A 22,706-nucleotide genomic window follows, 5' to 3' on the forward strand; every position below is an offset into this window, starting at 1 on the left:
ATCTTCATAAATAAAATCAATTCAAACCTATTTAATTTTTACGCCTCTTTATGTTGCTCTTGATTTTAATACAAAGCCTAGTTTAATACATTTTCGGGGCATCTTAAAACAAAGAGTGCCATCTAGAGGAATTAATCCATATTGCAGTGATAGTCAAGTCATGTTTACAGTACAGAGGAACCTCGGTTTTCGAACGCCTCTCAGTTCGAACAAATCGAAGACCGACCAAAAATTTCGAGAAATTCTTGCTTCGCTGTTCGGTCAAAAAATCGGAGTTCGAACGCCGGTAATGCGTACGCTAGGGTGCGATGCTGAGCGGCGTATGTGTGTAGATCGCTCTTTTCGTGACCAACTGTTATCGCGTGTGGGCGTGCTTCGTTTTGCTTTCGCTTTTAATACAGGTGTACCGAGTGTTTTAGCCCTTAATTATGCCTCCGAAGAAAGTCAGTGCAATCAGCAAAGTTGCTACAGGTGAAAAAAGAAAAGTAGTGCGTACAACTATTGCATTTAAGAAAGAAATAATAGCAAAATATGAAGGAGGTGTGCGAGTGTCTGATCTTGCTAGGGAATACCCCACTGTCCACCTGCGCCTTCTGCTGACCACCACAAAGGTAAGAAATCCTATTCATAATTTTTTTTCTTTATCCTTTTTTTTATTTTACACGTTCATGTTAGCGTAATCTTTCGTACGGAAGATTACGATAACGCGAACGTACGATTAGCCTGGGTTAGCTTCATGTTTACGTTAAACATTCAAGGTAACCATTCAGGGTGTTGGAACGGAGCCCAACATTCAGGGTGTTGGGACGCAGCCCACTTTCCAATGAACCGCTCACCACTTGTTGTGGAGACCCGGGTGCTAAATGACTTGTAAACGACCTGATTTTTTTATTTTTACACGTTCATGTTAGAGTAATCTTTCGTACTGAAGATAACGATAACGCGAACGTACGATTAGCCTGGGTTAGCTTCATGTTTACGTTAAACATTCAAGGTAAACATTCAGGGTGTTGGAACGGATTAAAACGATGTACATTATTTTTAATGGGAAAAATGATTCCGGTGATCGGACAAATCGGTTTTCGAACAGGGTTCTGGAACGGATTATGGTCCAGAACCGAGGTTCCACTGCATATGTCAATGGTCAATGGTCTGCATTTATATAGCACTTTTCAAGTCACTGAAGACCTCCCAAAGCACTTTACAATGTGCTTCACACTTACCCATTCACACACACACTCACACACCGATAGCGGCAACAGCCATGCAAGGCAACTATCTGCTTATCGGGGGCATTGGGAATTCAGTGCCTTGCCCAAGTAAACTTCGACATATAACACAGAGGAGCCAGGAATCGAACCCGCGACTTCACACTAGACTTCTAGATGTAAAAAGTCACTTATGCTTAAATTTGTCAAACAGGTCCAAAAGTTTACTAGAAGTCTAAAATTGTACATTTTGTCGAATTTCCGACATTTAATGTATTCCTATAAGATGTCTTAAGTCCTTTAGGCTAAAATTTGTCAAGGTTGAAGTTTTTAGACGTCTAAATTGAGACTAGGCATCCAAGTTTAGTGTATATATGTACGTTTGTACAACTCGTTTAATTTATTAAATGGAATGTACCTCTTAAAGATGTCTAATAGACAGGGTTGCGTAGGGTTACTTTAACTGGATTACTTTCAATGACTTCTGGATTACTCCAATACCAAATATGCTAATAAAAGACAAAAGATACTAAACATGAATAAAAATACTCAATTTTGTGCAGGCTTGGGGAGTAACGGAATACATGGAACGGCCAAAATGATGTTGGCAAGCTGTTTGGATTTATTTTCATTTTGTTTCTGTCGCATTTTATGTTAGTTTTGCCGGAGATCAAAGCCAGGAGAGAAAGCTTACCACGTGTTGTGAGTCATAACTTTATTCATATTTAGTTTCTTTTGTCTTTTATTAGCATATTTGGTATTGGAGTAATCCTAAAGTAATTGAAAGTAATCCAGTTAAAGTAACCTTACCCAACCCTGCTAATAGATCTCCAATAGAACTCTGAAGTTATTTAGAATCCAACTGGTTTATCTGTAAAGCCCTTAATCACAAGGAGGTCTCAAAGGGCTGCACAGACATTGACTAATAACAAATTTCAGCCTAAAATTGCGCTAGATTTTTTTTTTTTAATCCGAAAAATCCATTTATCCTTTCTGATTGTGATTTTCAATATTTTGAGGCTCTGATAACTGTTTGATATTTGTAACACTCAACGTATTTGTAAAAATCCAATTTTTGAATACCGAAGTGGATATCGGCTAATGTTTTTGTTCAATTTTTGTAGTTTTCGTAGGAAATACTTATTTCATAATTTGGCGTATTAAACTATGAAATCATTTTGGTATTTGATAGCTGTGCAGTTGTATCCATCATATATAAAATAAATATATTATTTTTTTCTGGTATGGAAATTTGCAAAGTACCATCAATAGGCTTGGTGCATGCTAAAAATGTGACTTTTTTAGTTCTTTTATTAACGAATAAGCACAATTTATCTACGAGCCTGTTTAATTCAACCCATAGGGACAAGACTCACGTGTTATCAAATAATTCAAAATCATTTAAAACTTCCTTGAAGCTCCGTGCATCGCAGCTGCTTATTACCGTCATGATCATTCTGTCACCTCTCCAATCTTGTCAGTGCACTGTCCATTTTTCATTTCCCTTTCGTCGGCTCATTTTTTAACGAAGGGCTTAAATGTCAACTTGGCACTTTGTTGGTTTTGGTGAGTGACACGAATGAAATCAACCCAGATGCGGAAATTAAGTTTATTTGCATAATGACATCGTTCCTGCTTCTGCCTTCGTAATCAGAATACAGGCACTGCCCCTTCGTAAATTGCTTCAGTGCTATATTTTGTATGGAATGTATGTTTAAGATTTGTATGAGTAATCTGTACTGTTTCGTACTAAAAAATTAAACATGTCATAAAATAATATAATCTATAAAGATCAATAAAGTTGAGTTAAACTTACTTTTGGAAGATGCGCTTCAAGAGGTCCTCCTCCGTGGTAAAAAGTAAACGATAAAAAACGTTCTGACTATTTTCTCAACCGCATCAAGCTTTCTTATTTCACTTTTGTTTTAAAAGAAACGGCTCGGCTCTTTTTTACACTTCACACCGATGATATTGAACGGATGCACGAGATATTAAACAAAAAAAAGTCAAAGTTATTAGCGTGCTGGAGATACAGTATAGAATGTTTACACAAAAACTCGGAAGAGGAAGATGGATTTCTTCTTCCCAGTGGATGCTGGGCGATCTCTCACAGCGCCACACGCTGGTAGAACCAGAAAAAAGCACTATAGTACTGTCCTCTACTCGGAAAAAGGTGCACACGATACAAAATCTAACTCACGGCAATGTCTAAGTGTTTTTCGATATCCCGAAAAAAATATTCGTATTTACCGTTTTACATGAGTCTAATTGTCGTAAGTAGGGGAGCGTCTGTACTCGAAAACGTATACGAGGGTTATTTGTTTGTCTCTAGGTATATAAACGGTTAAGTTGGACCGTTCCAAAAATCCAAATACTGCTCCCAGTCGGACTTATCCCTGCATGTAAACGTAGTCATTGTCGCTCACCATTCACCGATTTGGCAAATCTTTCAGGGTGTTTCGTTGACAGCAAACGTAAGAAATATAAATAACATAAAGGACACAAACGTAGGATGCACACACCCCCATAATGCCAGATGAATCCAAATCATGCCTGCAGCTGTTCAAAAAACTGATAGTGATTGACTAAATCCTGATGCAAATATGCAAAACAAATATGAATTTAGTGAATCGAACGTTCGGAATGCAAAAATGGTTTTTCGGTGTGGCCTCCACACTCACGCGCAAATATGGATGATGACTAGCGCCAATGCTTAGTGTTCATCGGGATAATTTGCTCCTGTCAGGTAGCCGTTGGTCCCGTGAGATTTGTTGGTCCCGTTGGTGGCGCTGTTGTGGTGTTTCTGTTTAGTCGAGGGGATTTCGTCCTCGTCCGAGCTGGACTCGATGTCGCTGCAGTCGTCCTTTGACACCTGAAGCGGACACGGTTCATGGTTAGTCTAATACACAGGTGTCAAACAGACGGCCCGCGGGCCAGATCAGGCCCGCTAAGGGATTGAATCCGGCCCGCGAGACAACACTCAGAGAAGCGCAAGAGAAAAACAAGCTGCAGGTCGAAATATGTCAATTTGATGTTGCCAAAGCCAGGTGCCTAGAACAAAGACACTGTACTTGTATTTATTTCACTCTCTCTCTCTCTCTCTCTCTCTCTCTCTCTCTCTCTTTCTTTTCCACCCCTTTTCCCCCACTCTGTCTCTTTCACTCTCTGTGTCCCTCTTTTTCTCTTCCTTTGTTGCTCTTTGTCTCTTTCTCTGTGTCTTTTTAACCTCTTTTGCTCTAACTTCCTTTTTTCCTTTTCTCTTTCTCTCTTCATAGCCTTCACACTTTCTTTTCTCTTTTCTCTCCTTCTGTCTTTCTATTTCTCTTTGGATTTCTTTCTTCCTCTCACTTCCTTTTCCCCTTCTCTCACGACTCTTTATCTTTTGTTTCTCACGCTCTCTCCCTCTCTCTCCTTTTCTTTCTTTGTCCCACCCTCCTTTTCCCTCCCTCTTTCTCTTATTTCTTTTTCTCTCTTTTTCCTTCTCTTTAATCTACTAGTCCGGCCCCCGACAGAACGTTTGTTCTATCGTGTGGCCCCCGAATTAAAATGAGTTTGACACCCCAGGCCTAATAGATATTTAATCAGGTTTCAAATCAAAGTTAGTACTATTAGAGGTACAGTAGACACTCGGTTGAGGGCGTCCCCAGCTTATAAAATTCTTACTACACAGTGTGGAATCACATTTTTTTGGGTCCCTCTTTCTGGCATTCCCCCCACTAAACGAGATCAACAACAAAGTATTTTGCGTCCCAAAAAACACAAAAAACTTTATAGTGTTGCGTCTCTAAAATGCCTGTCTCCTCTTGGTGACATCCTATAAAATGCTGCTATGCGATTGGTTTGCATCGCTGCATCATGAAGATGCCGATTTGCTATCTGAACTACCTCCCACAATGCCTTTCTGTCTTCTCATTTAGGACAGAATCTCTAGTGCAGGGGTGGCGAACATGTGGCTCTACAATAAAAATGACTACAATAAGAATGCGGCTCTTTGCCTAATAATATTTTCTATATACTGCGGCTGTTTGCCTTGTTTCATGTTTAGTTTTTTTTGTGTTTATTGAGGGTGGACACTTTCCTTGAAATCAACACAAGGACAGAACTTGTTGTATTGTAAGGAGAGGAGAGTGTTATGGGAAATAATATGTTTTTAATTGTGTGTGTTTGTGTCTGTCATGGCAGGTCAGTGCGTGGTGTGGCTCTTTGACTCTCACAGTTAAAAATTTCGGCTCTTTGTGTCAAACTTGTTCGCCACCCCTGCTCTTGTGCTTCATAGAGACTTTTGGCAACACAATACTGTATTTTTTTGCTTTGAGTTCAAGGCTTACAATAATGCTAAAGGGAGAAGTAAAAACATGATAGCCAAGGAAACTAAGCTTGCGATTATATTAATGGATACAAACGAGGCACGCGCATCATTATCATGACTAAGGAATATGCCCTCAATTAATCCACAATCGAGACAATTATTAAAAAGGAAATGATTAAGGCAGCCAAGTCTAGGGGCATGATAATCCTTGCACATTTATAGAAAGTGTTCATCCCTTAACCCAAGGGTGGGCAAACTATGGACTGTGGGCCACATGCAGCCAGTTAGGCTTTTTCATTCGGCCTGCCAAACCAAAATGGTCAAAATATAATGACAAAATAATATTAGTAGATAAAGTACTACTAATAAAAACTGTTTTAAAGGTGTCAACTTTGTTCTCATTGTCCATAACAAAATTAATACTACAGAACAACGACAAAAATACCACAGAATTACTACGAAACCAAACATCAAATTTAGTGCTTTGGAACAGCAGTATTACAAAAACTGTTAAGAAATACTACAAAAATTCTACTATTGGAATACTACAGAACTACTACAGACATTTGACTTTGGAAATACTTTAAAAATAGGTCTTCAGAAATACTACAAAAATACAACAACAGTAATGCAATAAAACAAAAAAATACTACTATAGAAATGTTATGAAAGAAATACGACAAAAATATTACTGCAAAAATACTACCAAAAAAACTGCAGCACTACTAAAATTTGTACTACAGAAATACTACAAAAAACTGACTGCAGAATGACTGTACTACAAAAATACTACAAAAATACAGCGACAGTAATACTATAAAACAAAAAATATGACAGAAATATTACGACAGAAGTACTGCAAAATCACAACCATAGTATAACTACAAATAATAAACTATATACTACAAATGCATATAGTAGAAAAATTCTACTGTGAAAATACAACAACAATACTACAGAAACACTAAAAAACTATAATTATGGAAATACTACAAACATATTACTGAAAAAATACTACAAAAATAAAACAACAGTACAACTAAAGAGTATACTATAGAAATACTACAAAAATACAGCTGCCTTCATGCTATAACACAAAAAGTATTATGACATACATATTACGACAGAAGTACTGCAAAATTACAACTACAGTAATACTACAAATATACTATATAAATTATATACCACAAATGCATATAGTACAAAAAGTCTACTGTGAAAATACTACAAAGTATGATGGAAGTGATAAAAATACTACCAACATATTACTGCAAAAATACTACAAAAATAAAACTACAGCACTACTAATATTCCACTACAGAAATACGATAAAAATTAAACTATCGTAAAACTACAAAATTAATTATATAATTTAATGCTTAAAACAGGGACCTCAGATAATATTATGCTTTACTTGTGTGTTCCAAAACCAATTTGACGAAACAAATAAATTTAAAAAACAATTATAAAGAAATATAACATGTAGATGTCTGCATGTATATTTCTTCATAAATGAAAAAATATTACGACAGAAGTATTGCAAAATCACGACCAGATAAAAGAATGCTTAATATTTTTTAGCTAGCGCGCCAACAATAGCATAGATTTAAAAAAAGGCGAAAGTGTAAACGATGAACTACCGCTACTTACATGTAAAGGATTCCATTTGCCCACCTTGTGGGTTGCAAGATAGAAAATCAGAAATAATTGTTGTTATTATTTATTGACGAAAGAGAGACTTCAACTGCATACTTTACCTTTCCTTTGGTGATGGCCTGGTAGGCCGTCTTCACTATGAGGTAGGACCAGTACGAATGAAGAAGCTGCAGCAAGATTAGAAGCAGGTTGAAGACCCACCAGGACGGGTAAGGCCCTACGATGTCCCAACTCTCAAAGAGCGTGCTGTTTAAAATCCTGTAACATGGAGAACACAGTCCGTTTAAAGGGACAGTGTGTACAATTTGGCCACTAGAGAGCAACTGGGAATGACGAGCACAAAGGAGATGACTAACTACGGAGAGTGACCAAATATTCATTTTTTTCCCCAGCTTTTTTCTTTTTTTAGGTTTTGGGTATCTGTAGCAGCAAGATGGCTGACAATGATATCAGCTACCTTTAGGTGAGGTTCATCTCATGTTAAATACATACAAATTTTTGTGTTTTGGAAAAAAAAAAATCCAGATTTATATGCTAATTTGTCTAATTTTCCCTTTGTTTCTGTACTTTTTGTATTTTAAATACTTTTTTATGTTTTCATACTTTTAAGTAGAGACTTTTTTGTACTTTTCCTACTAGTAAAACTTCGTTTATTTTTATACTTTCATACTACAGTACTTTTGTAACTTTCTGTACTTATTCATAATTTTCAGTACTTTCCAAATAGTTTTGTGCTTTTCAATACTTTTTGTATGTTTCATTATTTTTAAGTATTATTTTCTAACTTTTCGGTACTTTTTCAGACTTCAGTACTTCTTTTACTTTTCATTAATTTTAGGGCTCACCGATATTTGTGTATTTTTCAGTGTACTTCCTAATTTTCAGTACTTAGTCATATTTTTCAGTACTTCTACACCTTTACAATTATTTGATGTATATTTTTATATTTTTCAGTAATTTTTTAAACCTTTCTGTACGTTTTTAGTACTTTACAATATATTTTGTACTCTTCCGTATTCTTTTATGGTTTTCAGTCATGCTCATTTTCAAACATTTCAGTATTTACTTACACTATTAATAATTTGTAGTACCTATCAGTCATCACGCTTTCATACTTTGTAGTACTTTAAATATTTTTACTTTTCATTACTTTCGTAATACCTTCCAATACTTTTGTACTTTTCAGCACTTTTTGATATTTTACAATCATTTTCAGAACGTTTGAATACTATTACTACTTTTTGACATTTTTCAGTACTTTTTGTATATTTACATGTAATTCAGTACTTCTCATCTCATCTCATCAGCCGTACCGCTTATCCTCAGTAGGGTCGCGGGGGTGCTGGAGCCCATCCCAGCAATCATCGGGTAGTGGGCAGGAGACACCCTGGACTGGTTGCCAGCCAATCGCAGGGCACACGGGGACAGACAACTCACTCGCTCAGTCACACCTAGGGACAATTTGGACCGGCCAATTAACCTGAAATGCATGTCTTTGGAATGTGGGCGGAAACCGGAGTGCCCGGAGGAAACCCACGCAAGCACGGGGAGAACATACAAACTCCGCACAGGAAGTCTGGAGCTGGATTTGAACCCACGCAGGAGGTTCCCATGACATGAACTGTGCCGCACAAGCGCTAACCACTGCGCCGCCGTGCTGCCCTAATTCAGTACTTGTTCATACTATTTAGTACTTTCTCCTACTTTTCAGTTTTTTCCCGTATTTTATAAAAATCTCAGTACCATTTAATACTATTTAGTCCTTTTTGGTATTTTTCTTTTTCATACTTATTAAATTATATATTATTTAATATCATATTATATACCTATTACTTTTAATACTTTCCACTACCTTCTTCATACTATTCAGTGTTTACAGTACTTTTATTGTCTTTATGAATTTATCATTCGATATTCAAATATTTAACGTAACATTTTCGACTCATTCTATTAATTCAGTCCATTTTCCAATACTTAAACCGGATTGTTGAAGGCTTTTCACCTTCACACGCAATTTCCAGAAATTGCCCTTTCCAAGTTTTTAATAATATACTGATTAAAAACAACCACAGTAATCACAAGTGACATTCAAAACCAAATAAGGACCCGAGAGAAAAAAATAAACATTGTATTTTGACTGCGGACAAGAAAAAGCGAGCCACTCAATTAACTCTGACCACTACACATTTCTCAACCCGTAATCATTTTATTTATGGAATTCTTTGACTCTCTAAGAGACAGTTACCATAGAAACCATTCCTAAGCAACAATATTCACGGACATGCATCTGAAGTGTGGAAAAGAAGTGAAATGTTGATTCTTTGGGAAGAAAAAATGCGGCACTTCGAGACGAATCTCGACCTGTGAGTGAAAGTGAAGAGTCTCTTCTCGCGAATACAAAGAAGCTTTTGTCATGTGTTGTTGTCACGCCTGCTGAAAGCGCTTGCTTCCTTTCTGATTGTTTGCGATCGCTACCGCTAGCCATCAAGAGAGCGCTAACGACAGTAAGCTACGCGGGAAAGTGCTACTTACCACAGCGGGTAAACTGCCAGCCTGGAACTTATGAAAAGGATGGCAAACATTGCAAACAGGAGGTTGCACAATGTCTGACATTTGGCGTAGTTTGCCATCTTGGCAGCCTGAGGGAAAACATGTGACTCATTAGGAAAGTGACTGAATAATTTCAAACAGCATAATAACTTATAGTGGTGTCCACAAATATGAGTCACCCAACTTTTTAGGGGTACGGACGCTCCCTGACTTACCACGATTCAACTTACGGATTCCGTCAGACACAATCATCTTTTTCAGGATGTCGAAAAATATCCGGATATTGCTTTAAGTTAGATTTTGTATTGTGTGCACCTTTTTCCAAGCACAAGACATGACTGTAGTGCTTCTTTCCGCCACTACCGATGTGTGGTGCTGTAAGAGGTCAACCAGCATCCACACCGAAGAAGAAAGAACTTTGACATTTTTATTGTTTAATATCTTGTGCATCCGTTCAATATGGTTGGTGTAAAGTGTAAAGAAGAGGGGAGCTGTTTCTTTTGAAATGAAAGTGGAATAAGAAAGCTTGATGCGGTTGAGAAAATGGTCTGAATGCTTTTTTTTGGCCATTTTTTACCACGGAGGAGGACCTCTTGTGACCTTAAACAGAAACAAGACCATGCTATTTTTTGCTGTAGAACAGCGGTCGGGAACCTTTTGACTCAAAAAGCCATAATTGCAAAATATTTAGATTTTTTTAATGAGAGAGCAATGCAATATATTTTAAGACAAATTACAGCAAGACCGCCAAACCCGCTCTCCAGACAAAATCTAATTTTTCAGTGCATTTAATTTCACTGAGTGATGTTAGATGATTTGATAACATTTATGAAATAATGCCATAGCCTGTGTCCCATATCAACCAATATGACACTTTAAACTTGTCTCCCTCCTGTAACTACTGAAGATTGTTGAGGCTCAGTCTGACCTTCATGTTTTCTTAACTAATGGTATCAAAACAAGCAGAGTTCTTTCGTAAAAATGTCACAAAATACTGCAAATGAGGATACTGACATATTTACCTTCGGTGCAGACGGCGCTGTCTACATAGCGCCGCCAACCCTCCTTACCGCTCACCCAATCAAATTGCTCTGTGTGCTTGGCTGGCGTTTCTGTCTGTTCACTGTTTTTCTGTTTTTATTATCAACAGTGAACCTTAAATGTTCAATGAGCTTCTATATAAAGGATTCCTTTGAGATATACAGCCAAAACTGGGTCTGTTGGAGTGACACCAAGAGTGTAAACTGTAGTGGGGACCGAACCATTTATTCTACGAGTGCTATATCAAAGATATGTGCACAAGACTGGACTCTGCGCTCATTATAATTGAAACGCCATAGATCAAAATGGTGTGGGTATGAATTTATCTCCAAGCCATACGTCCTCATGAGGATAGCCAAATGTAGCTCACGAACCATAGGTTCCAGGACCCCGGTGTAGAAGAAGGTAGTTCTTGGGTGTGCAAGAAGACCTTGCTAATTTTCAAGGAACAAGACAATAGTTCGCGGCTTGGACGAAAAACGCCATTTGTTCTCAAGTAAACACTAGTTTTTAAAATGTATTTATATTTGATTAATGTATTCATATAAACTCACCTCTATCAGGACGTCAGCCGAATCGTGGAGGCACATGACCAAAGTTCCGACTCTCGCCATGTTGTTCACATAAGAAAAGGTGATGAGGGAGATGGTGGCCACATGGTGAAGGAACATAATGAGGAAATCCTGTCGATACAGATTACAACGTTACCATAAACGTTTCACTCCATCTTGTAAAAACACAATATTCATTGCTATTGGAAAGTCTGAAGACTTTTATGAAGTTGTGTGTTGCTACAGCTTAAGGCAAGTTAAATTTTAAGACTTTTCTAACGCCTGACAAACCTTGTTGAGTACATGTGGCCAAGAGGCAAATTATTTATTGACAACTATGAACGCAATACCAACATAAACTTTCTGTTTTCTCCATTTGCTAACAGTTGTCTCTGGTATTGTGAGGAGTTGGATAATGAGATAAAATCTAATGACTGTTAAACACGGAATAAATACAGTGCACCTGCCTGTACAAACTACACTGATTTTAATTCAAACACCACCTTAAATTCCCAATGCCCTCCAGGAAATCTCGCAATACTCCCTTTCCCACCTCAAAACATTTTCTCCTCGGATCTATGCAATTCACATAGGTCACCCTTTTTGACTTCGAAACGGAACATTTTTTACTTAAGGTGAGAGATTTTCACGTGTGATATAGTGGTCAATACAATACTCCTAATAAAAGATTGCTGTTGTGTCATTCAAATATCTGGCTACATTTTTCTGTACTTGATACTTTTCTATAATGTATTTATGTATTCTTCAAGATATTCATCAAACTTTTCTGAGCTAGCCCGTTTGCATTCAATCACAACAACAGCCTGTACACTTGCAGAGCCATGTGACTGATCTTAAGCTCTCTCATCCCTTGCATACACGACAACGTGATAGAGGCGACCAAGTATTGCCGCTACCTTTAAAAAAATCATTTACATGCCAATACTCGTAACTAATTAAGAAGGGGTACATAATAATTATCATATTGATCACAGCCTAATATGACATCGCAGATTTCGGCCTGATCGGAAAAATATACAGATGAACCTCGGTTTTCGAACGCCTCTCAGTTCGAACAAATTTCGAGAAATTCTTGCTTTGCTGTTCGGTCAAAAATTCGGAGTGCGTACGCTAGAGTGCGATGCTGAGCGGTGTACGGGTGTAGATCGCCCCCACCCCTCGTGACCAACTGTTACCACGTGCGCACTTGCCTTTTTTTTGCTTTCGCTATTAATATCGGTGAACGGAGTGTTTTAGCCCCTAACTATGCCTCCGAAGAAGGTCGGTGCAAGCAGGACAGGTGAAAAAAGAAAAGTTGTTCGTACAACTATTGCCTTTAAGAAAGACATAATAGCTAAATATGAAAGAGGTTTGCGAGTTTCCGATCTTTCTAAGGGAATACATCATGCGCCTTCTGCTGACCACCACAAAGGTAAGAAATCCTATTCATAATTCTTTTCTTTATCTTTTTTTTTTTTTTTTTACACGTTCGTGTTAGCGTAATCTTTCGTACGGAAGATTAAGATAACGCGAACGTACGATTAGCCTGGGTTAGCTTTATGATTCGAAGTAAACATTCATGGTGTTGGAACTGAGCCCAAAATTCAGGGTGTTGGAACGGAGCCCCCTTTCCAATGAAGCGCTAGCCACTTGTGGTGCTAAATGACTTGTAAACGACCTGATTTTTTTATTTTTACACGTTCATGTTAACGCGAACGTACAATTAGCCTGGGTTAGCTTCATGTTTACGTTAAACATTCATGGTAAACATTCAGGGTGTTGGAACGGATTAAAACGATATACATTATTTTTAATGGGAAAATCGATTTCAGTGATTTAACAAATCGGTTCTCGAACGGGGTTCTGGAACGGATTATGGTCGAGAACCCGAGGTTCCACTGTACTTGATAATTGGTCACCTGCTGCCACCTAAAATATTCAATTGGCCAACACTACTTGTTAGAAAGATTCCAAGAATTTATGCATTACGATTTTTATATACAGACTAATGCTTGTATGTTAATGCCAATTTAAATAATATTGAATGCTGCACTAATTGAATGATATTGATAGCTGTGGACACAGTTGGTAAACAAGTGTCTTAATAGCGGTTACTTCCCCTTTCTAGACATTCCCCGCTTTTTTGAAAAATGTAAGAAATGGACGTGAATGAGTTATTTACGGCTTCAAAAATCAATGTTTAGTTTCTTCCTTAAATTTGCGCATGCAGCATTTAATCAGGTGTGCTTTGTAGTTCGGAATTCGCAGTAAATGTCAAATAACTGTAAAAGAAAAAAAGGAAAAGTTTCTATTTTGCGTATTTTGCCCATCACAGGTACTTTCTGGAACGTAACTACTGCAATAACACAGGTTCACAGTGCACCCATCAATGCGAAGCTCCATAAGCTCCCAGCAAGAAGGCAGTCATCGATCAAACCTTAGCAACCCAAATGTCATCATTCGGAGCGACCAGGCCAACGCGGCGACAGAATGAAAAGGGAAGGCGAACATGTGAGATGAAGAAGACGCCGAATGAAAGCCAAAGGAGAAAAAAAGTGCGAGGGTAACATACTGGAATTGGCAGGGGATGCAGAGGACCTCCTCAGTGAAGTGCTGTGCATGAAAAAACTGAAAGGAGAAACAAAAAACAGACAACATGCCGAGAGTCAACACAGAGATGACAGAGTGAGGGCATCGCATGTGTTGCGTTCAGGGTAGACAGAATTGGGAATGAAGGGGGCGTGGAGGTTGTTCTGGAATGAGCTAGAGACAGAAAAAAAAACATGGCTGGAAGGCATGCAAGTAACAATGCACCACCAAAATACAATATGCAAGTGGCCATGTTTATGAGTCTTTCAAAAAAAAAGAATGAAAGATGGTAACAAAAGGTTCGCGTTTTAAGATTCCATTGAAGAACATCGAACGTCTCTGATTGTAATAATATAATAATAAATGTACATAATAACAGATTGAGCATTGGCTTTTTCGGCAGAAAAGCTGGAGCCACCTCAAGTCATAACATTATTAAGTCATACATTAATAATCCTCTGCAATGATACTATATCAAGCCATGGTGTTGGTTTACACTATACTGCCCTCCATGTGGCCAAAGGGCTCAATATTGCCACTTGAGGTGGAGAATTGTAATTACAATTGTCTTAATTGTCATCGTTTACGTGTAATAAAGACTTACAGAGAAAATTAGATTATTGTTGGGATAAATAGACAAAAATATTTGTAAGATTGGAGCCAAAAAATTAAGGTGTTTATAAACTACTTCTAATGAAATTGTTTTCAAATAAAATAATGATTTTTCGGGGTTTTTTATTAATAATCATTAAAAAAATAAAAACAGTACTGTGCTCGTACCTTCCTCCGGATGTCAGTAAATTGGGAAAAGAGCAAGGAGAGATAGAAAGACAACTCCAGTAGATAGTAATAATGGATGTCCACAGTCAGTGGCTGTAGGAACAAAACAAGACACAAGTTAAAAATAAATATAAAAAAAGATGAAAAATGATGGTAACTCTTACCTGGTAAGGATAGTTGTACCAGCATTCCTTAGTGTTCCACAACCAAGGTGTCTAGAGACGAGAACAATGTCATTTTTCCTTCAGTTTAAACAACAAACTTCAAGGATATTATCTTTAAAGGCCAAATTCATCGAGGGAATATATTTTTGCTACCTTTTTGAGGAAACGCACTCCATAGGTGAAGATGTAGAGATAAAACGTAAATCTCCACCTGAGAGAAATGAAAACAAAAGCACTTTTAGCATAAACATAAAGGTTAGGAAAAACGATATAATCCCTCACTTCTTTGCGGCCTTTAGTGCATCACAAGTGTAAACATTACAAGTTCATCCACTATCCCCGATCGCATATTGTAAAGAGCAGCGAATGGCGGAGCGCGGCAGAGATCCCATGCTACAGCGAGAAGATACTTTTGTCAGGAGGTGTAGCGTTCTGGCCTGCCTAAAACGAAATACAGTTGTCATCCATCCATTATCCCAAGTCGACTATTTCTGAGAGCAGGGGACGGCAAATTCCTTTCATGGGTTCGGGCTGCTGAAGTGTGCCATTGTAGCCGACCTAGAATGAAGTGTTTTGGCCGTGATCCGTTATCCCAAGTCGACTATTGCTGAGAGCAAATTTGTGTAATGTGTGGCTCTTTTTTCCCTCCATTCTCTCCATCTAAAATGGACAGCACCCGTGTGACTGCTTTACATTTTCCTCTGGTCAATTATTGCTGCAAGCGCGTATTAAAAACGGGAGGGGGGTCTACTCCATAGAATTTTGCATAAGTCACGAATGGCAGCCACTCCAGCAGCTCCCGTGTTATTTTCGATTGTTCTCGATTGTTCTCAGCTCAGGGATGCTGCTGGAAATGTGAATTTCCCTTCGGGGATGAACAAAGTATCTATCTATCTATCTATCTATAAACTGTAATACACAAAATATTACAGTACATTATTCCTTTGCTGTTTGACTATCGTGTACTTGGTGCATCACAAATTTTTACCGAGCTACATCATAACCCAAATCCCCGCACCAAAGATGTTTTCCATTGCTTTAGCCCGTCTGTTTACAATTTGTGCTTTAAGTGGCTTTACAGACATCTAGACTTACACTACATATGGATGGATATAACTGTATCCACTATATATGGATTCTAGCATTTTTGGGATGGGGACAGAATAGATGAGGCTTTTTTTTTTAGCATGTAAGCTGGAGTTAGCACACATAATTCACATGTATATATATATATATATATATATATATATATATATATATATATATATATATATATATATATATATTGCAGAAACTCAATGTGGGTGGTTATTGAATGGATTACCCGTGGAAATTGTGGGATTACTGTACAAACACGAGTAGAGCAAATGCAATTCATCTTAAAGCTTGAGCTAAATAAGGTAAGCTAGAGAAAATCAACACTGCAGCATCTCCAAAAACAAATATATTCGATTCCTTCCTCCCTGTTATAAACAGACTACACAGTTCTATTTTTACATGTTCCAATGCAAAAAAAAAAAAAACTTAATGAAAAGATGTCTGTAGCGCAAGGTGAGGTGTCGCCAATGTAGCTTACTTCCTAGAGGCAAGGGTGAATTGCACAGCTTGATCTCCACAGTATACCGAGGCTTATATTGCGTAACGTGCACCTTCAGTGACCGCGGCTATACACAGAGCTACAAAGAACTGAGTGGAAAGTCTGTGATAAATTAACCGCAAGAAAAATCCATTTCACCACCGAGTTAGACCAGATTTAATCTGTAATGTCTGTTCCTGACACCCCATTGGTGGCCTTTGATTGTGCCAGTCGGTTGGCTCTTTAATTGGCCTCAGTAGTGATGAGGAAAACACTACTCTTCTCCTCTGCGTTTATATATAAATCCAGGTTAAGTAGTCAATTGTGTTTGATAATGATTTATTCGTTCCAGGTTTTTAATACAGCATATCTAGGGCAGAAATGAGCTACAGAACGACGGCTGTAGAAATACAACAATGCAAAGACTAAGATGTCTGACAATCACTTTTATTCCGAAAGGGCGCTCCGGACAACCTTGGTCGAGGGGGCCAGCTACAGCCTGTGATCAAATTTTTACCGGCTTGCAGCCTCAGGCAAAAAATTAATCGTATGTGGACAGCAATTAATACTCAACCCCCCTCCCTAACACCAACACACACACAAACAAAAACGAAAATCACCATTTTACCCTTTGGCAACTTTCCCTTTGGATTTCTGAGGGAATTAAACCCCACCCAATTCCTGACAACGCGACTATAATTAAAAAAAGAAAAGTTGACTGCAAGGACGAGTGGAACTTGGACTATTTTTTCACAGTAATCCGAAACAACTGCGTCTGCCTAATTTCTCAAGAGACTGTGGCTGTTTTCAAAGAATATAATATAAAAAGACACTTCTAGAGTAAACATGCTGACTACAAAAAGCTACCTGGAAACGAACGCTATGAAAATGTGAAGCAACTGGAAGCTGTTTAAACTGCACAGCAGCGCTATTTCACAAAATCCTGGGAGTCAAATGAAAATGCTACAAAGGCAAGCTATGAGGTCGCGGCGCTGATCGCCAATAACTGCAAACCCTTCACAGGGTGAATCTATTAAAAACTGTTCAAAGAATTCCAGGCTTAATAGTCGGCCCTCACACACTTTTACCTTACCAAATCTGGGCCGCTTTCTGAAAAGTTTGGACATCCCTCCGCATGTTTGTTTGAATCCGGGTTGGATTAGTTAAATGAAAAAATAATCATCAGTTTTTTCAAGTTTTTTATAAAGAATATTTGAGGCACAAATGAGCGACAGAACAATGGGTGTAGAAATGTAAAAGTGCAAAGACTAATGGGTGCTCCGGAAAAGTGAGGCTCTTTAATTTCTTTGCCTCCATGGTGATGAGGAAAACACTTTTCTTCTTCTGCATGTTCGTTTAAATTCAGATAAGATTCGAATAATAAAGCTGTAAAAATAATGAGCAGTTCCTTTGAAGTTGTATTACAGAATATTCTGGACAAATGAGCTACAGATCCATGGATGTAAAATTCACAAGCACAAAAATGAGGATAGCCGACAATCACTCTTATACTAAAAGGGCACTACGAAAAACAGAGACTCTTTAATTGGCCTTTGCCTCCCTGGTGATGAAGAAAAGACTTGTCCTCTGTATGTTCCTAAAAAGGTAGGTAATTCAAATAAACCTGGAAAAAATGATGAGCAGTTCTATTCACCGAATATTCTGGTCACAGATGAGCTAACGTGTTGTGAGAAAGTATGTTACTCAAAAAAACTGGAAACATAATTAACTTTTTTTTCCCGCAGAAACAAGCTACAGACCAAATACAAAAGTGTAAAGACTAAAATGGATGACAATCACCTTTATACTAAAAGGGCTCTCCGGAAAATCGAAATCTAAGGAAAACGAAACATTTTTGTAACTTTTCTAATTTTAGAAAAAGCCTCTACAGGCTCAAACAGGTATTATATGATTACACTCAAGGGCATATTTGGCTACAAATCACAAGGAACATTGAAATAATCAATGAAGTTATATAATCATGGCTAATATTAATTAAGTTATACTAATGGCTAAATATGGGTAGTGACATCTTTGCATATTCACATCAGTGCATGCGTGAAAGAGTGGCCCTGTGTACTACCGAGCTTGACCAAGTACCGTATTTTCCGCACTATAAGGCGCACCTAAAAGCCTTTGTTTTTTTCCAAAGCTGACAATGCGCCTTATAATACAGTGCGCCTTATATATGGATCAATATTAAGTCGCAAAGTCTTGCAACTAAGGCAAGCAGCCGCCGACTAGATTTTCCCCCGAAGGCGAAGTAGTCCGCGGTGTATGCTGGGATTTATATACCGGCGTTTAATTTCCTAACCAATGTGTAAATCATGATTTGAATCAGTCACTATTGGCTAAAGATATTCAGAAGTAAAGGGGGCGGATCCTTTTTTATCATTTACAGGCTCGCATAGGCTAAAGGGGCGAAACAAAGCCTGCAATTGGCCGAAAAAGATGAATGTGAATCACACGTTGGGTTGCACTACGGCATAGAGAAAACATTTTTTACTATTCTGTATTTGTAAATATTTTACTCTCCCTGATTTACTACACTCACGGTTGTAAGAAGACCATGGTTACGTATCATTATTAAACGTGATGGCTGCAAGAGAACTTAGGTGAGCTATGCGGCTTAATATTTTCCCGGTATCTTGTTTTTGAACGATCTTGATGCTTCTGTGATGAGTCTATTTTTAAACTAAATTCAATTCAAAGTGTTTATTGTCAAATGCACAGTAAAGAACCCCGTTTCCCTGCACAATAAAATTCTTACTTTGCTGTCCACACAGTTGCCAGCAAAAAATAAATTGGAAACTAAGAAATGTTTGGCATTTGTTGAATCCCAAGACTTTAACCTTCCGAATGATATTTGGAACGATGCATTTGAGTAATTGGTGACATCGTACAGACACTGTTTCCGTACATGTCTGAGACACGTATTTGCTTCTTTGCAAGCTTTGGGAATGTTAAGGGGGTAATAAGTTTGACTAAACTATCTGACTGTTTTGTCGACGTTCCCATTGTAGCGCCTTATAATCCGGTGCGCCTTATGTATGGAAAATATAGGACCAAAAACTATTTTTTGTGGGTGCGCCTTATAACCCGGTGCGCCTTATAGTGCGGAAAATACGGTAGATTTTTATCCACAAGCGTGGCACGTGGAGGCGATTGCAAAAGAATTAACCACACAAGTCTAGCTGGCAAAAAGTCAAGATCGTTGCATGGCAACTGTTTTATAAAGCCACTTTTTTCCAGAATACCACTGAAAAGCTGCTATATGTGTGTGAAATCAGTGACTCACTCACTTTACCACAAGTAGTCTTTGTTTTGTTCTGTGGTCAGTTCTTTTTGTCTTTGACCATTTTGTTGTCGTTGCATTGAATTGAAGCAAAGTGACATTGCGATAAAGAACATCATGAAAGGATCTGCCTTTAAAGAGATAACTACACTCACTTATGGTAATTATATATATTGTATTTTGCTAAACAATGAAGACTGTAACTGTCCCAATTTAGTTTCATTACTTGTCATGAGATTAGAATGCTATTGAATATTATGGAAATCGACGTAGGGTATTTTAGGGGAAAGGTGTATAGAATTTAGGTCAATTTTTTTAACATACCTTTTTTTAGTGGAAGTACAATGTTGGCAACAAGATTCACTTGATATAATTGGAAATTATTTGAATGCAACACAAACTTTTTATTCTTTTTTTCTCTACTTTTTTTTAATTCCTTTAGAAAAGATCTCATTATTTTTTCCAAGCTGTTACTTTTTTCTTTTTGTTCTCTATTTACTTTTTTCATACATTTCTTTTTCTTTTTTTCTGTCTTTTTCTAAATGTTTCCTTCTTTATTCTCTTTTTGTTCCTTTTTTTCTCAGCTTTTCACTACTTTTTCATTTTGGTATTTTTTTCTTTTTTGTTCTATTCCTCCCTTCCTTTAAGTCATTTTGTGCATAATTTTACTTAATGTTTGGTCATGTTGAGATTAATGAAGCAAAAACAACCTGAAGAGCCGTTTAGGACCCGAAAGAGCCGGTTCCATTGTAGTGAGCCGAGCCGAAGAAGCCGGTTCTCGACATACTCTACTAACTTTACTCAACTTCGTTTGATGTCAAAATGCCGCATTTAGGACACAACATCAGGGGAACCCGTGAATTTTTACCTTCATTCACTGTAACTTTGACTTAAGTCGCTTCTTAATAAGTAATTTTGAGCCCTCATTTTTGTGTGCTGGCTAGATTTTCTTGTGCGCCGAGAATGTGCGAGCAGTGCGCAATTGCGCACGCGCGCAGCTTAGAGGGAACACTGGTAACGAGCCACGACTGTATGCACTGTGGGGTTTGTTTTGGTGGCCATTTGTGCATGCGCTGCATGAGACTGAATGGCAGCTTACGCCAGGCCATCAGTCGTGCACACACGTCTTGCAAACTTTGCCTCGCCTTTATTGGTTGGTGCCATTAAAAACCTACTTCTGATTGGCCGGCGCTGTTAAACCACTAAATGTGTAGATTTTTTATTTTCAAATAACAGATGAACTATGAATCCTTGCAAAAAAACGCAGTGGTTTGTGGTTATACTATCGCACTACGTCAAATCGCGATATCGATTCGATTTTGGTTAATCGTGCAGCCCTAGACACCAGGAGTATTAACACACAACAAAATTCATTTATTTTTCTTTTTTGGAGGCTGTTTTGCTGCTAGTATTGCAATTAGGTATAAGTGGAGAGGTGTTGTAAAAGGATAGTGAGATGTTTGGACGTGTTCTAAAGGATGGACAGGGCACCTGTATGATGCGGAAGGGGTAAACCAGTGAAAGCTGTCGGGCCCTGCTGTTGAACAGAAGAGTGTGTTGTGTCACCCTGACCCGAGTGACATGGCTGCTTTCTTGTGTCCCGTTTCATCTGGAGGGACGAAAGCACGACCAACTTGGGTGCCGGGCATTTGGGTTGGCCATGGTTAAATTTTTTTGTGTGTTTTTTGCTACTTTTTCCCTTTTTTATTTTCTTTGTTTTTGTATGTGTCTGTCTTGCTGTCGGTCACCCCTCTCGGGGGATATGACCAGGGTGGATAGATAGATAGATTGCATTTAAATTTACTGTTCGTAAAGCTAACCTTAAGTCTTTATTACGTGCTTATCCTGGGGTGTCACAATCTAATTGTGAACAATGTTCACTGCGTTATCAATTTCAACAAAGACAATTCTAAATATAACATTAGAATAAAATAAATCTCAGTCTGGACAAAACTGTGCCTTGAATAAAAAGGATTTTACTTCTATAGTTAAAGGTTAAATTTTTTCTCATGATTATCGTCCACCTTCAATGTCCTTCAACGCTGTTCTCATTCACCCACTGATGAGTTAGTAGCAACTTGAGATCCATTGTTTTGCTCAAGGACGGTTAAATGTCGCAACAAAGCCTTAAAATAGAAACCGTAACCTTGGGAGAAATCTTCCCTTAGTTATTTATGCCGTTGTAATACTAAAAGCCGAGCATTGAGGAGAATGGGCCGTGACAAACGTGACTACAGATGACAGCTCAATTATTTTGCATCAAGGGAAACATAGGTTTTGATTCCCTCAAGACATTCAATGCTAACGACATCTCATTTCGCCACAGTAATTTTGTCTTGCTGTCAACAATGAAAATAAAATAAAATCTATTCCCGTGGAACTGAAGAGGCTCTGTGTTCACCAGTCTACTACCGTTCTCACAAACGTTTGCAATGTAGCAAATTAGCGACAAAAGCTCGACTACATCTTTGATGGAGTGAACCGGACTGGGACTCAGAAAATGAAGAAATCCTGACAAATGACGCCCAAAGAATGCTATCGTTCTGGAGCAGCTGTGTATGTCGGTCCAACTACAGATGAATTACTGCAGGAGGGACACTAACTAAAACAATTTGAGCTATCCTGTGTGAGTAAGCGACACACATTTAGTGTCAAAAAGACAGATAGCAAACTAACAGGTAAAGTAAGGTTGGTGGGTGGGGGAGCCTAGGGCTAAGTCAAAGGTAGTCAATAGTATCACATTTTGAGTCACTGGTGTCAAACACTTCTGTCAGTCTAGGTTTGTCTTTAATATCAGCTCGTCTGAGCTCCCTGATGGGAAAGCACCCCAGTGCAGATTAGCTACTTCTCCGTTCTAGCCAGAGTCAGATCTGACAGTTGAGAACGGTGCTTCAAGCATTACTGCAGCTTAAGGAACTGTGTAACAGTGTCAAGCCAATATCTTGTGAGCCGGTAAAACCATTTTTCCATCGTTATTGGGATCCAGG

At 38.2% G+C, this 22,706-nt stretch overlaps 1 protein-coding gene across 2 annotated transcripts in view; it reads right to left on the reverse strand.

Annotated features, from left to right (window-relative positions):
- Nucleotides 1-2,367: 2,367 nt before the first annotated feature.
- Nucleotides 2,368-22,706, reverse strand: part of cers6 (ceramide synthase 6) — a 29,925-nt gene continuing 9,586 nt past the window's right edge. The window contains exons 4-11 of one of the 2 annotated variants that reach the window (XM_088353210.1): nt 15,002-15,059; nt 14,849-14,899; nt 14,685-14,777; nt 11,319-11,447; nt 9,706-9,812; nt 7,275-7,431; nt 7,168-7,191; nt 2,368-4,080 (exon numbers count right to left, since the gene is read on the reverse strand). In XM_088353210.1, the coding sequence (XP_088209336.1) occupies nt 3,922-4,080; nt 7,168-7,191; nt 7,275-7,431; nt 9,706-9,812; nt 11,319-11,447; nt 14,685-14,777; nt 14,849-14,899; nt 15,002-15,059 (778 nt within the window). In that variant the 3' untranslated portion in view covers nt 2,368-3,921. The remainder of the gene's footprint in view (nt 4,081-7,167; nt 7,192-7,274; nt 7,432-9,705; nt 9,813-11,318; nt 11,448-14,684; nt 14,778-14,848; nt 14,900-15,001; nt 15,060-22,706) is intronic. The other variant, XM_088353211.1, reaches the window with a different exon arrangement.

The sequence above is a fragment of the Urocampus carinirostris genome, chromosome 14, assembly GCF_059441175.1.
Source record: "Urocampus carinirostris isolate Australia breed hairy pipefish chromosome 14, RoL_Ucar_1.0, whole genome shotgun sequence".
NCBI classification, from domain to species: Eukaryota; Metazoa; Chordata; class Actinopteri; order Syngnathiformes; family Syngnathidae; genus Urocampus; species Urocampus carinirostris.